We start from the raw sequence: 17,399 nt of genomic DNA, 5'->3' as shown, positions 1-17,399 counted from the left end.
TTACTGTACGTTTTACTGCAACATACATCATACCATATAGTTACAATACGTTACTTTGTGCTTCAGTATAACATGTCATAGCTTGTTATTTCTATCACACCATATTAATAACGAATAGTTACTGTACGTTTTACTGTAACATACATCATACCATATAGTTACAATACGTTACTTTGTGCTTCAGTATAACATGTCATAGCTTGTTATTTCTATCACACCATATTAATAACGAATAGTTACTGTACGTTTTACTGTAACATACATCATACCATATAGTTACAATACGTTACTTTGTGCTTTAGTATAACATGTCATAGCTTGTTATTTCTATCACACCATATTAATAACGAATAGTTACTGTACGTTTTACTGTAACATACATCATACCATATAGTTACAATACGTTACTTTGTGCTTTAGTATAACATGTCATAGCTTGTTATTTCTATCACACCATATTAATAACGAATAGTTACTGTACGTTTTACTGTAACATACATCATACCATATAGTTACAATACGTTACTTTGTGCTTTAGTATAACATGTCATAGCTTGTTATTTCTATCACACCATATTAATAACGAATAGTTACTGTACGTTTTACTGTAACATACATCATACCATATAGCTAGAACAAGAAGTTAATGTATGATTTACTATAGTATATAATAACATATTATTTAGACCATACTAATAACGAACAGTTACTGTACGTTTCACTGTTACACATATCATACCATACTCGTCACGCAAGTGATCAGACTATAAATGCTATCGTAATATATAACACTTCATATTGTTTAACCCTCAAGTTATCAATATGGTCAATATCCATCAATTTGTTTATACACCAAGATGACTGTGATTCCATGACGTATACTTGATTACAGTTCACCCAATAATAAACAAGTCACGTAAAAAAAACAATCTAAAAGGCCATCAACATTGTACTTAATTCTGAAAATTACTGTTAGGATTCCCCTATGTATTTTACGTAGGTAATAAGTGTTTTCACTCAGACTTTAGGTCAGTTCTTTGTATCAAATAAGATGTAATATATGGACTTCTATTACATCATTGTGTTCATAGCATAAAATTATATGACATATCACACCATATTAATCACAACAAACGACACTCTAGCGTATGTCATATTGTTTTCGACTAGTGGTTACTGTAAATGTCGCCGGAACATTTAGTGTATTATATTTTTCACAGAACAGTCATTGTAAACTATAATATGCCATATCGCCATGGTGAAAGGTTATCTACGTTTCGTAGTGCGTTATACAATATTAACTAATGAAGGTCAGCTAGATGGAAATTTCATTTCAGATTATGCAGCTAAATGTCTGCAAAGTTTTAGAACAGTTTAGGTAATGTAAAACACAGTTACGTAGAGTATATTACAACTGATGTTTGAGTCTGTTAGTAAATTACAGCACCCCGCTAGTACAGGAGTATGTTTACGGATTTGCAACGCTAAAATCAGGGGTTCGCTTCCCCTCGGTGGGCTCAGCAGATAGCTGAGTCCACATAGTCCTTATGTGGCTTTGCTATAAGAAAACATACAGTAAATTACGTCGATTCGGTGGATTCCTGAGAGAACATTAGCTAATGGTCAAAATTTTAAGTCACCAAAGAGTTGCGTTTGCTATGTAGAACAGAGATGAAAGATAATTAGCAAGTAAGTGAAACTGTTGTATTAGTGTCTACTGTTCTTACCAGTAAATAAATAACCTTAAAGTCAAATACTAACATTACATCAAGTGGTTTTCCATAAAACCACTAAAACCTAAAATTATATCATATTGTTCCTTGAAAGTGATTACCATAAACATCATTGTTAAATGTAATATACCACAGTGTTCACGGCAAATGATTACTGTAAGTATCACTGATATGTATATTATATTTTACTGCTTCTCAAAGTGGTTAATGTACTGTTACTGTAACTCTGAAATACTAAACCACTCACAACAAGATGTCGCTGTAGCATTCGCAACTTCGTATTGTTTTCGGCATGTCACAGTTTTCACTTGATACATATGTTTTTCCCCGTCTTCCTAAATTTGTGTTTGTCTGTATGTTAGAGAATAGAGATGCAATAAGGTATTGCAACCACAGACGTGTATTAACACCTCTGAAATGTCATTTTTTAAACTTAATAAACAAGCCAATAGTAAAATGATCAACGTTAGTCACCAGTCAACAACTTAGCTCATGAAGTTTTAACTTCGGAATTCAAATGTTAATTATATCAGCTCATGTTCTATTTCCTGTTTATAAGATAAAGGGGTTTTGTCGGTTTGTTTACATCTATAAAATTCAAGCTCATTTTTATTGTTGTAGCGTATAAATTTCTGGAAATTCTACGTGTTTACGACATTTGATAACGAAGTATACCAGATAATGTTATATTTCACTTCGGTACTTTAAACATGTGTAAAATCTGAACAACTAAGTTAGAGCTTTTTTCCTCCCAGCAATTTACCCCATCCGTTCCCACCCCTTACTCGCTTTCTCTTCTGGGGTTAGTATTTTCATTACCGGAAGACCTACTTCCTTTCCCACAGGTGGTGGGAAGAGACTGTTTCTCCCGAAGCCAAGCTTATCTCTCTGTAAATAACTAATAGTAATAAAAAACAGAACAATGTTAATGGACGTAAACACGCATGACCGAAAGATGTCAGGTAAACTAAAATATTCAGACACAAAAATGGTAAGTTGTTCTTATTGTTATGAGAAATTTTGATCGACGTCAATTATAGAATAACCGAAACTGGAGTTTCAACACTGCGAATGTGTTTAGTTTACGTCACCTTCATATAGTGATAGCTTTCCGTATAAATAATTTGTTTTATGTTAGGAAATTACAAACTACGAAGGAGCAACGTCCTCAACACCTAATGGGCATGAAAAGGAAAATGTGTGTCATTTTAATTTTAAGTGTATATGTTGCCAAGATACGTCCTAATTTACTGTGAGGTCGATGTTGAAAGACTCACATTTTGATACACGTTGCTAAGTTACATTCCATTTCATTGAGAGGTCGATATTGGAAGATCCACATTTGAATATTTGTGACAATAACTAGGATAAAATAATAGCTTTAACTTTCGAAGAACTGAAAAATCACCTACAATAATATTCGGTTATTTTACAAACTATAATCACCGACGATTTTCAAAACATATTTTAACTCATGATATTCACATAGAATATTATTCTTTTAATAAAATTTACTTGTAATAATTATAATAAAGTATATTCATGTACTTACAAAAATATGTATAAAGTCATATTTATATTGTATTTTCACATGACAGCAGAACTGCATATTTATATAAATTAGATCAAACACAAAAAGATAGAAACATATACCAAAGAAAATGAGAACCATCACCCCCACTCTCTCAAATAAACTATTTTTCATTCTCAGTGTGAACAATAGTAATTATTATAATACATATAATTCGATTAATAATATTTATCAAGTTAATTAAGTTCCACAACATATTAATCTCAATTTAAATATATTAGTGGAGTGAACTGTAGTTTCAAAACATAGACGTTCACATTCAATAGCAATACAGTTTTACACTTCTGACCTTTACAAGTTATATTTTATGAACAAATTTTACCAACGCTTGTCGTGCCTCTCTCGAGAACCTAGTGTCGCTGTTTTATTTGTTCTGCCGTAGGTGAAAAATATATTAGGAAACAAATTTAAATTGATGATACAGTTTTAATATCTGAATTAATTTAGCTTTTGTTTAACGTACCTCCTCGCTACCTCCAAAATATTTGTATCCGAGTTCTGTCAGTTTTCTCAGGCTGAGATATCCAAGGTTTTCCTCGTCACACACATCGAAAACTTCTTGGAGATTCGTCACGAGGTCTGTGTCTAAGGCCATCAATGACTACCATTTTGTAAACACATGATACAGAACCAAATCTTTGTTATAAAATATTTAAAAATAAAAAATAAACTTTTTTTTTAGGAATTTCCTTTCTCACTACATTGTGTTCCATTTAATGTCTATAAGAATCTCTTTTCTACTTACTCTCGAACTAATACCACTATATTTCTGTTGAATCCACGCGGTAACTGAGTACGCTATGTGCGGAAGAATAATAGTGAAGAAATAATAAAATATAGTTCTGATTATTTAAATATACTTTCTTGATATACGTTGAATCAGACAAAACACTTATTATGTTTTTTTTTAGAATATACAATTATTGATATCATATTAAACTAATTACGAAATATTAGCAAATTTTCTTTAAACAGCGGATTGGTACACAATTTGACAAGAGCCGTAGTGCGTAAGGGTGGCGTTTCGTGCTGCTACACGTGCGTACAACATACAAGTTTAACAATAATCGCTGCTAAAAGCAAAAACATTCAAGTAATGACCTAAGACAGAGTGGTCATAGAAGCTTTTCGTATACTGCCTGTTATTCATAATTATGACTAATTATTGTTGGTTGTACTTTTTATTGAATAAATTTACCAGCTGTTCGAGTAAAGGTTATTACATAAATATTTGTATTGGAAAATCGTAATTTACATAATACGTATTTCGTGTTGTCCAACACAAGAGCTTTGATATAATTCTTTGAATGTGATGAAAGAATTCAGCTATTTCTGTAAAACTGGCTGTGACTGGAATCATTATCTATTGAATGACATGTAGATAATGGGAGTTGTTCAGAATTAAACGTTTATTTACAGTTTTAAAATAAAAGAAAAACAAAGTTTGCATTATTACATATTATATATTTTTTATATACATCGTATTAATGTGTATTGCATATATGTATGTCGTTATTTGCTTTTTTGTGTGTTAATCTTAACAGCTGGCCTACGAGAATTTACTTTTTGTTTATGGTTTACATTTTTTTAAATGTTTAGCTGATTAAACTCAATATGTATATGTATAAATTGGATTTCCTTGATGACGAGAAACCCACTCTTTGTTAAATTGAAAATGACCTAGGAAGGTCGAAATGTTGTTCTCTGCCAATCAACAAAGATGTTAATACCCATACCAGCCGTAAAGTGGGTTTGTTTTCGGTTATATGTCACAAGCAAAATCAAAATTAAAATGTAAAAAATAATCTCATAACTGTACTCTACATGTGTTAATATATAAAAGCTACAAAGTGTTCAAGAGTGAACATCATTATTTCTTCTCTAAACTATTATAAAAAAAAAAATGTTTGAGAAACGTGGGCAACAGGCCTTATAAAAAGAAAACACTATTCCAACATATTCTTTCTCCACTGTTTTAAACGAGTTTGCTTGTTATAAAGCACAAAGCAAAGTAATAGGCTATCTGTGCTGCATCAACTACGAATATCGGAACTAAATATTTAGTGTTAAACATTAGTGATTTACCGGTTAGTCACTACATAGCTGTTCTTTCTGAAACAAGAGGATATCGCACGGACTATTTCATTTTTCACGGGATACCTGGGGTTTTTACACAGTAATAGTGCGCTTACAGAAATTTTTAATAAAACTGCTTAAGTTAATATTCTGCTAACTCCTAAAATGATTAAATAAATGATAAACAAAACTTGGAGTAACAAAAACTACACATTTTTTTATCACCTGTATCTTGATTGTATTGCCATCTAGTGAATTCAAATGACAATGATTGCATATTATTGGATTATCTTTAAAAACCCAATAGGTAGCAAATAATAGCTCGAAAAACCAATAAAGCAATTGTTTTCAAAAGATAGACTACTATACTCCTGAAACGAAGCATGTTATCATGTTTTAAAGTTATTAATTATTATATTTTAACACATTTCTATAATTAGAAGAAATGTCTTTAAGTATAAGTTACGTTTCAGTTTGACAACAATTGAAATTTTGTGATGATGAGAAACCCACTTGAAGTAAAAATGTATTTCAGGGCGGCTGTTATGGGTATTAACACTTTAACTAATAAAACAGAGAACAACGTTTCGACTTTCTCATGTCATCTTCAGCTTAACAGGTTTTTTTTTTTTTCTTTTGTTAACCTGAAAATAACTTAAGAAGGTAGAAACGTTGTTCTCTGCTTTACTAGTAAAATTGTTAATACCCATACTAGCCGTCCGGAGATAGAATTGAAATTTCACTTGTTTCTAGCTTGGAAGAAAACTAAAATAGAGATCCTTTTTAGGTTTAGGCGTGTATCATAATTTAGTATTTGTATCTAATATATATTTTAAATTTTTTGGTTTTAAAACAACTAACAACAGTTTTTGTGCGTTTTATTTTTGTACCGGCCTGGCATGGCCAGGAGGTTAAGGCGCTCGACTTGTAATTCGTCACACCAAACATGCTTGCCCTTTCAGCGGTTGGGGGTCGATATAATGTGACGGTCAATCCCACTATTCGTTGGTAAAAGAGCAGCCCAAGAGTGGGTAGTCATGACTAGCTGCTCTCCCTCTAGTCTCACATTGCTAAATTAGAGACGGCTAGCGCAGATAGCTCTCGAGTAGCTTTGGGCGAAATTCAAACAACCCAAACCAAATTTTGTACCGCCATCTGCTGTTACAAAGGAAAACTAATTCATGATCCAGAGATGATACACTCTTTATATTCTTTCACTCTCGTATATATTTCATCTTCCAAAAGATTCGTGTTAAATAATTAATTAATCAAAAAATGCTGTAAAAAGGTATGCGTATTTAAGTTTCACATCATTCATCTCTACTCAGAGTAAATTTAATATAACTTATTGAAATAGTTTAACACAGAAGGAAAAGCTTTACTTAATTGCCATCTGCAAAAATAATTTCGCTATTTAAATCTTTCGAATATTTGGTTACAAAGTAAGCAATCAAGTTGCAGTTTAATGTGGACAATTTTAGTTTTGTTTCATTTTAAGGTATTCCTACAATATCACTGAAGACAAAAACAGTTGAAAAAAAAACTGCTAATTCTCCATAAAGGAATTTTTAGGTTGATAAATACCATATCCATTAGCTTTCACTGATTATTTATTGCTTGTTCTACTTAAAACACTTTTGTGACAAGATGTGAAAGATTGGACCCTTCTGTAGGAAGCTGGATATATCCATTTATAGACAAAACATTGCACACGGAGGTTCACAACCTGTTCATGAATTAGGTTCGTAGCTTCTTTAAAATGTCAATCACAACAGTAACATCATGTAGCTGCCCTCAGTTGGGAATATTCTAAAAAAAACACGTTTTGAAACATCTAATAAACTATTGTTACATCATCATCCTCTCAACGTGCAAGCCCGCAGACCAACACAATTACCTACCAGTGGATACAACCATTAGTAACTTGACAGGTGGCTGTTGCTTGCGTCATATAAGACTATGTTTTAATATGGTTGATTTTTTTTTAAGCCGAAAGATCCTGTGAAGAAGGAGAAGGATTTTATATTTATCCAGTTGTCAGACTCAGTTTAACAGATATTTTTGTGACCACTAAAAGAACAAATAAACACATGAATCTGACTGCCATCTACCTTTCAAAAAGTTAACAGGGGAAATTTATTGGTCGCTATAAAAACAAACAGACAGTACTCGCACCGTTGTTATGTTAATAAATATTTATGTGCAAAGAATGGAAAACAAAAATTTGTAGTGGACAGGATGACATTAAATACAAAAACACACAACAATATAAACTTAAAGCTAAAAGTGGAATTTATTAATCCAATGAATTGGCGGAGATAAAGATTTTAATATTTACAAGAAATCTTCCACTTACATTTAAATAAAATATTTGTTAATCATGAATACGTAATAATAGGCAGAAATATTAAAGTTCAAACATTCTAAAATGTCCGTTTCATCAAACAATAATGAAGTGAAACAAAAAGTAAAACAGTAAATATTTTATTTTTCAGAAGAAGGCTCCATAAATAGCATTAAAATTGTATCATTTGACAGTAATTATTTCATTAATTAATAATTATTTTTATGTTATATTAAAACTGTTTGAAAATATCATATTTATCTAAAATATTTTCATGGATATTTCATTAAGGCGTATAACATTAATATTCGAGGTTCGATACCTATGATGGGCAGTATATGTAGATAGCCGTTATTCAGACTTGCACTTAACAACTAATTAAATTATTGAACTAAAACTATAGCTGTCATTGTCATAAACTCCAAATGGTAAGAGCAAGGTCTATGAGCTACTAATAATCTAATTTTAAAATAATTTCTAAGTAAATCATAACATTACTTAAAACTTGTTTTCCAAAAAAACTCAGTAAAATATTATTATGGTATAATGCAATAAAATTCTATTTTTATAAAAGTGAAATAGATTAATAATCAAAATACAGTTTGAAAGAGTATTAAAGTAAAAAAGCAACAATACCAGTAAATGAAAACCGATGTGATATAGATTTTTGTATAATATATGACACTTGTTAAGAAAATAAAATTTAAATATACGAAATAATAAAAGTTCACATAAGAAGCCAATACTTTCAGAGCATTTAAAGTAAAACTTTTCAAATTAATAGATAGCATAACAACTTAACACACTGATATGCACACATGTAACAGTCACAATACAAGTTACAAACAACTATACTACAACTGTGATTTAGATGACAATCAAATATGTCAGTTATTTGTGCTGATGCCTAAATACTGACAATCCCTCTCACAAGAAATGTTTGGAAAAGTTAAGATTAAGTTTTTATTTATTTCATTCTACATGTTTTGCTTCTATTTTGAAAGCTTGGCGTGTTTCATTACAATTGTTTTCGGATAGAATTTAAACGCGACTAATATGCATAATATTGAAAGTTGAGTACGTTGTGATAAAAAGATTTCAATTATACAAATTTGAAAATCACGTGACAATTACAGTCGATGTAAAGTCATGTTAGAGTTAAACTGACATTGATTGGCATTTTGTAGATAACATAATGCCATCGAAAACTGATGGCTTTTGGAAAGGATATGTAACAGCCTTTTCCGACGTAAAATATTCATACACTCGGATCACAAAGATGTGTTCAGATCTCGGATTTAGAATTTCCAAGGCTAGAATATCTCTTGCACGCAATGGCAATGGAAAACAAAGTAATATAAATCAGCCAAGAGCACCACATCCATCAAAAAAAAAAAAAAAAAAGAGACTGAAATAAGTCGTACCGTAAATGTGCTAAGGGAAGTGTGGGGTTTAGTAACAGGTGAGAATCTATGAACAAAAAGGTTAATATTAATTGGAAATTGTCATTATAACACAATGTCAATATACTATCTAAATCTATATAATTAAAAGTGTAACGCATGTGAATGTGTGGAAAGCTTTTAAACTTCATCAAACTGTGCAGAAATGAAATTGGGAAAGTTCTGACGTCTTTATTGTATGCTCAAGTGAATTACATATTGTAATTTATCTTGGACGATTCTCGGAAATTTGAATTTAGAAGTTAATTGAATGTCGATATGTAACAAGTGTACAATGTTTGACAATAAAATTAATCTGCGCATTTTTCTTTCGTAACATATATATATTTTAATATCCAAACAACAACACAATTTATAATAACAGTTATTATAAATAGTTATTAGAAGAAATGATTTATACACAAGAGTTTTACAAACAATACTGAGTCTTTTATCTAGTCTGGAACTGAATATTTTATAGACGGTTTACGAGGAGCGAATTCATTCTGTGTTGATAGATAGGTACAATTCACTTTTCGGGGAAGCTAGATAGCTGCTTCATTAAACACACGTAAGTTTTCACCAACGAAAATATCTAATGTACTCGTTTCTCACAACCGCGGTTATACAGTGTTTTCATAGAAATTCTAACGTCCGAAGTTAATTCACTGTAGTTAAACGGTTTGTAACGTTCGAAATCTATAAACGTTCCTAGTCGAGTATGTGTAATTTTCCGATTAATAAGAGTTAATCACAACTGTAGCTACCGAGTGAGTCGTACAGTATATCAACTGTAGCAAATCAATAATATTAAACTGTCTTCCCGCGTTGTGTTGGTTATATTTTATAGGCTTGAGATGAGATTTCTCCAGCAGTTTCAACTAAAGCAACAATACTTGTATTTTATATATACACATCGTACATTGTTGATTCGTACGTTCGAGAAAGGCCCGGTATGGCCAGGTGGGTTAAGGCGTTCAACTCGTAATCTGAAGGTCACGGGTTTGTTTGTATGTTTGTTTTTTGAATTTCGCACAAAGCTACTCGAAGCTACTTCGATTGCGACGGGGATGCGAACCCGCGACCATCAGATTACGAGTCGCACGCCTTAACACGCTTGGCCATGCCGGGCCGAGGGTCACGGGTTCGCACTAAACATGCTCGCTCTTTCAGCCGTGGGGGCGTTATAATGTGACGGTCAATTCTACTATTTGTTAGTAAAAGAGTAGCCCAAGAGTTGGCGGTGGGTGGTGATGACTAGCTACCTTCCCTCTAGTTTTACACTGCTAAATTAGGGACGGTTAGCACAGATAAGAATTTTCTACAAATTTAGAGAATAGGCGGTATTTTTGCAATACACATTTAACTATATAAGTTACACATATTTTAAGATATATGTTTAACTAAAACAAATATCGACATTAAAATAAATGTACATTAGCAAATCCGTTACATTACAAAGAGAAAGGTATTTTGGAAATGTATCTGTCATTATTCAAAGTCCCTATATCAGACAGCAGTGTTTAAGTTTTAAATTTTATGTATGATTTTCTTCAGCTGTTTATAGCTAGTTAGAATATCGGTACCGTCACCCGTTTGAGTTTTACTAGTGTAATAGTCAGGTTTTTAAAGAATCATTAACTCTGATGTAGCTTACTAGATAACTCGATCGGTTTGTCATTTATTATCAGACCATTTGACTCAAAGTGTCTCTTGTACTAGAGGTGTTTAGTAGTAGCATGTATTTTGGAACATATTTCTCTCATTTAGGTTTAACCTCGTAATCACTGGGACGCCTCACACGACCATAAGATTCGTTTAGAACTCTAGTACCTAACTTGTAGTTTTCTCCTAATATAAATTAAAAAAAAACAACACAATATTGAACAGATTGTCTCGGGTATGAAATTCTGAAAACATTATTTGGGCTCCACTTGCAAGTAAATATTTGAAGTTGGTGAATGCTATATATATACAAAAAGTTATTTTAATAACGGAACCTTTTTTTGAAGTCAGTATTATCTCTTGACACGAAACGATAATAACTTTTATTGTAATGTATTGAAAAGTTTCTTTTAAATTTCGCGTAAAGCTACACGAGAGCTATCTAATTTTGAAGAAATAGACAGGAAGGAATGCATTTTGTTAACGCCGCCAACCGCCATCTTTTGAAATACTACTTTTCAACGAATAATGGAATTGCGGTCAATTGCTTACCCCCGCAGCTGAAAGGGTGAGTATGTTCGAGGTCAAGATATGACTCCTCCTCTACTCTCAGATTGTGAGTCGAGTGCCCTAAGAACTAGGCTGATATTGAAAAGAAAATGAAAATATTATCTCTTAAGTCTTAAAGTTTTCTGAGTGATACTTAGACTTTACTGGACATTTCTGTTTAATACTATTATGTGAATATCTAAAACATACTACTTGATATTTGGTGCATTTTGAGAAGGTTTTCTGAATCTGCGAGGTAATGTTTTGAATACTATAGTGTGAGCTCGTACATTCTACAGTGTTTTATGTGTAAATTATTTGGCACTATTTACAGATTAGTAAAACTAAATGGAGCATTTCGTGGAACAAAAATACGGAGGTTGCGGAGGACTACATTTAGTTTTCTAGTTTGCCTCTGATGTAGAACGGCCTACCTTTTGAAAACCATTACGTTATAGGGTTTCTTGTTTTTGTGTCTTTATATTGTTTTATATTTGACTACTCTGTTTATTTCTAGACACAGATGCTTTTTTTTTCTGTTTATTATTGGCTTAGTTTTTAAACACTGCTGTTTAACTTTTCAGTCATTAGTATATGTGTTTCTCACTCTTCTGTACGAGTTTCTAATCATTACTCAGTGTGCTTTTCTGAACACTCTTATTAATAACTGTTGTAAGTTTTCTCAAAACTACTGTATGAATAATTATTCGCTGTTATAGTGGGTTTCCAAACACTTCTATATAAGCTACTAGTATTGTTGTAGTGGGCTTCTAAACGCTACTGCATGAACTACTAGTCGCACTTGCAGTGAGTTTTTCAGCACTTATACTAATTACTAGTACTGTTGGAGCGGGTTCCTGAACACTAATATACGAGTTACTAGTATTGTTGTAATGGGTTTCTGAACACTGTTATATGAGTCATTAATGTTCTTTGAAAGATTGTTTAGGCAAAGCATTCATGATGAAACTTTATAAAATGGACCGTAATTGCCCATTATGGAGACACAAGTATAAATGACGACGTTGCAAAAGTCTCCCACCTTTGGACTTCAGGTCAGTGTGTATGTAGGTGTTGTCAGCCTTTTATAGTGTCCTGGTGGATTGTGGAGAGCATGTTATGATTGGATGGATTATCACTGTTTCTGATTGTAGGAGAGAATTGTTGTAGATTCACCCAATGGCAGCCACAGGTTACTCACCTCTAATCTGGAATTTCTGTTTTGTGAAGGTTTAATAGTGTCAATATAAAATGATTCTTTGATTTTTCTTGTCTTCCAAAATTTGTCTGTGTCGATGATTCTAGTTTTCTCCCGGTTTATTCTGTGTCAAGTTGACGTGGCGTGCTCTGTAATGGTTGACTTTTGTGTTTTAATGAGTCTTGTATTATCTATAAATTATTTTATTCTTGTCGCTAGTTTTCTTCCCATTTCTCCAATGTATGTGTCATTGTAGAAACACGGAATTTCATAGATGACGTTTTTGATATTCTTTTTGGTAGGTCGCTCTTTGTTTTTTTACCAGAATGGACCTTAAGATAGCGTAAAATTTTCACCAAACTTCTGTGTTGAATCTTTTTGGTTATGCGTTTGAGTTTTTCACTGAAATGTTGTAGGTATGGTAAGTAAATGGTGGTAGTGGTGATGACTTTCTGATCTTTACTTTCTGTCGTGATCTTCTTCAAGTAGTTTTTGATAAAGGAGGACGTGTAACCATTCTGTTTAAAACTCTCTACGATATTTTGGCGTTCTGCTTCGATCGAGGTTGAATGATAGGAGTGGAAGTGTAGGTATCTGTCCGTGTGGGTGAGTTTTCTGTATACAGTTGTGGTTATTTGTCTTGCTTGTTTGCTGATGAGTATATCAAGAAACGATAGACTGTTTTGTTCCTCTATTTCCATAGTGAAGTGGATTCTTTTGTTTACGGAATTGAGATGTCCTAAAAAGGTTGGTAAGTTTTCATGACCGTGGAACCAAATAACAAAGGTGTCGTCGACATAACGTCTGTAGAAGCTTGGTTTTATAGGTGTGGATGAAAGGGCTCTTTCTTCAAAGCCTTCAGTGAAAATGTTTGCTAGGATTGAAGAGAGTGGTGATCCTATGGCTCGGCCATCTGTTTGTTCGTAGAATTCCTCATTGTATCGGAAATAGGTTGATTGTAGGTAAATGGTTGTTTGTTCCGTTATGGCGTCTATTTTCATATCTGTTCTGTGTGGTAGAGAGTTGTCATTCAGCAATCGTTGTCTGGTGATGTGATGGGTTTCTGAGGTTGGAACATTGGTAAATAGATCTGTGACGTCAAACCTGACCACAATATCCTGGGATTTGATGTGTAGCTTTCTGAGTTGTCCCATGAAATCTGTCGAGTTTTGAATGTGATGTTCAATGTTTCTACGTAGTTACTAGTGTTGTTGCAGTGGGTTTCTAAACATTATTATATGAATTACTAGTACTGTTGTAGTCGGTTTCTGAACACTGTTATATGACTTATTAGTATTGTTGTAGTGGGTTTTAATTTATTTATGTAATTATACTCAAGAGTAGTTTATTACCAATTAAAGCACACACTTTCTTCATCTAGGTGTCATTACATTTGTCATTACACACAGGGAGGCGAGTGACCAGAATCAGCCCCTTACTGTATACCTCATTATTATTAATTACTGAGTATAAAGTTTAACATTCTAATCATTTTTACTTTAAACATTAAGTATCCAATATAAATAAGATTATTTTAATATCTATTCTACCAGTGTTTGACGCTTAAGGAGTTAGGCATTAGCCATGCCATATACAAAATCTCCCATTCCAATCATCTTATCAATTAGATTTAAGCAGCATCTGTCATTTTCAAACACTTTTAATCTCTTTCTTTTTGTTTAACCTTAGGATTTCTGTTCCATATTCTTTTTTCTCTTACGGCCCGACATAGCCAAGTGGTTAAGGCGTGCGACTCGTAATCTGAGGGTCGCGGATTCGCATCCCCGTTACGCCAAACATGCTCGCCCTTTCAGCCGTGGGGGCGTTATAATGTGACGGTCAATCCCACTATTCGTTGGTAAAAGAGTAGCCCAAGAGTTGGCGGTGGGTGGTGATGACAAGCTGTCTTCCCTCTAGTCTTACACTGCTAAATTAGGGATGACTAGCACAGATAGCCCTCGAGTAGCTTTGTGGGAATTTGAAAAAAAACAACTTTCTCTTACTTTACATACTAGCTTATTCACAACATTATTCACAAATCTTTTCACTTCTGAGATATACCTACTAAATGGTCTACTTTTTATTGAATGATATGCTGCTGGGGCCTATAATCTTGTCTATTATCAGATAAGTCTTAAATTATTATAAAACGTTTTACCCATCTTTTCCAATCTAGTGATGAAATTTTCGAAATCTGTTAGATATATTTCCTGTTGTGACATTCACCATAACTTGGCAACGAGATTGGGGTGTTCTGTATGCCCTGAACTATACTCTGAATAAAGTGGGTTGTGTAGTTTTTACAGGTTCGTAGTGATGGTTGGATAGAGAATAAAAAGCCAGTGCAACAATAAACTGTTGAAAAACATATAATACATATGTACATACACTACTGGCCAAAATCGTAAGTTCAATGAGCATAAAGAAAAAATACGCATTTTGCGTTGTTAGACTCAACCACTTATTTAAGGAGAGCTTTGAAAGATGAAAACAAGAAAAGGGAAAATAAAAATAAAAAACTATTTTAGCAATTAATAGGGAAAGTGTAAACAGTATGAAATTAGCCTAAATATCAGCTGGTCAAAAGTTTAAGACCATACTGAAACGAAGCGTTAATCGATAAACACGTAACAAAATTTAGTCATTTGTGTTCAAACATTAGCGCTGTCAACATCTCCCACTGACATTTCCTATGTTACATTGGGTAAAAACATGTCAAAGGCTAAAACGTTGACAGAGTTTGAACGTGGCAGAATTGTTGAGCCGCAAAAGCAAGGTCTCTCTCAACGTGCCATCGCTGGTGAGATTGGGCGTAGTAGAACTGCTCTTGCAAATTTCTTAATAGACCCTGAGGGATACGGAACGAGAATTTCAAGTGGTCGGCCCAAGAAACTTTCACTGACGTTGAGCAGGAAGATTCGACAAGTTGTCCGGCAAGACACCACCTGATCGTTGAACCAGATTAAGGTCCTTACGGACGCAGAATGCAGCTCAAGAACAATAACACGACGTCTGAGAGAGAAAGACTTTAAAAACCGTAAACGTCTTCAAGACCACGTCTTCTTTCACACCACGAAACAGTTCGGTTAAACTTTGCTGAGAAGCACCAAACATGGGACGTAGAAAAGTGGAAGAAGGTTTTGTCCTCTGATGAGGAGAAAATTTAACCTGGATGGTCCAGATGGCTTCCAACGTTACTGACACCATAAGGATATCCCACCGGAGACATTTTCTACACGACACAATGGAAGAGGTTCCATCATGATCTGGGGTGCTTTCTCCTTCCATGGAACAATGGAGCTTCAGGTTATACAAAGGCGTCAAAAAGCGGCTGGCAACATTGGCATGTTGGAGAGAACATTCTTATTGACTGAATGCCCTCGCTTGTGTGGAAATGACTGGTTCTTTCAGCAGGACAACGCTGCAATCCACAATGCCCGCAGGACAAAGGACTTTTTCATGGCGAATAGCGTGATTCTTTTCTACCATCTAGCGTGCTCGCCCGAACTGAACCCCATTGAAAATGTTTGGGGATGGATGGCAAAGGAAATCTATAGAAAGGAACGTCAATTTCAAACAGTGCAAGATTTTTGTGAAGTCATCTTCACCACTTGGAATGACATTCCAGCCAGCCTTCTGCAAACGCTTATATCTACCATGCCAAAGCGAATGTTTGCAGTTGTTCGCAATAACGGCCGTGCAACTCACTACTGAAACCTCTTGCTGGGCATTTCCTACTCTGTTTAGGAATTCCTTTTGGTATGGTCCTAAACTTTTGACCAACTAGTATTTAGGCTAATTCCATAGTGTTCCCTATTAAATGCTAAAAAAAGTTGTTGTTTTTTTATTTTTCCTTTTCTTATTTTCATCCTTCGAAGCTCTACTCAAATAAGTGATTGAGTCTAACAACGCAAAAATGCATATATTTTCTTTATGTTTATTGGCCTTAAGAATTTGGCCAGCAGTTTATGTAGATTAAAATTTATTCCCCATAAATAGACATAAAACTTAACAAACACAACAATCAAAAATTGATAATTTAAAAAGGGAAAATAGAGATCATGAAAAAATATAAAACAAGTTGAATAAAAATGCAAAGGTTATATTTTCAAGGCTACAAATAGTACTTGTCAATTTTAATAGAACTCAAATAGGAATTCGTGACTTGAGAATATAAAGTATTCACTAATTTCCACTTTGTTTATTTACTTTCTATCATATGGCCAGATGAATAAGGCGTTCGACTCGTAATCCGAGGGTCGCGAGTTAGAATCCCGATTGCACCAAAACATGCCCGCCCTTTCAGCCGTGGGGGCGTATAATGTTACGGTCAATCCCACTATTCGTTGGTAAAAGAGTAGTCCAAGAGTTGGCGGTGGGTGGTGATGACTAGCTGCCTTCCCTCTAGTCTTACACTGCTAAATTAGGGACGGCTAGCGCAGATAGCCCTCGAGTAGCTTTGCGCGAAATTAAAAAAACAACAACAATCAATCAATTACTTATGACTAGAATTTGCGAATGTTTGTATTAGTGTGGGATATTTCTAACATTACATTAAAACCGAATTTTTTTCTAAATATGAGACTAATCTTCAACTACAGTATTGCAAGTTACTACTCTAGTACTTGAAACAACCTTTTCGCTATTTTGGAAAGTTTAGCATTTAATACTGTAAAAAACAATCTGAAAGCATGAAATGACAGGTCTAGAAACTTGAAGTGTCATTTTGATAAGTGATAACTACAGTAGTTATTGAAATTTCTAGTTGAAATTTTCATATGTTGTTGTAGGTATTTTAGCA

General features: G+C 33.6%; 1 protein-coding gene across 2 annotated transcripts in view; it reads right to left on the bottom strand.

Annotated features, from left to right (window-relative positions):
• Positions 1 to 4,139, bottom strand: part of LOC143225876 (rab11 family-interacting protein 4B-like) — a 92,540-nt gene extending 88,401 nt beyond the window's left edge. Inside the window, exon 1 of one of the 2 annotated variants that reach the window (XM_076456030.1) lies at positions 3,788 to 4,139. In XM_076456030.1, coding sequence (XP_076312145.1) covers positions 3,788 to 3,919 — 132 coding nt within the window. In that variant the 5' untranslated portion in view covers positions 3,920 to 4,139. The remainder of the gene's footprint in view (positions 1 to 3,787) is intronic. The other variant, XM_076456029.1, reaches the window with a different exon arrangement.
• Positions 4,140 to 17,399: the final 13,260 nt, after the last annotated feature.

This window comes from Tachypleus tridentatus, chromosome 9, assembly GCF_004210375.1.
Source record: "Tachypleus tridentatus isolate NWPU-2018 chromosome 9, ASM421037v1, whole genome shotgun sequence".
Lineage (NCBI taxonomy): Eukaryota > Metazoa > Arthropoda > Merostomata > Xiphosura > Limulidae > Tachypleus > Tachypleus tridentatus.
Note: the sequence above shows the minus strand (reverse complement) of the source record. Positions and strands in the feature narration are given on the sequence as shown.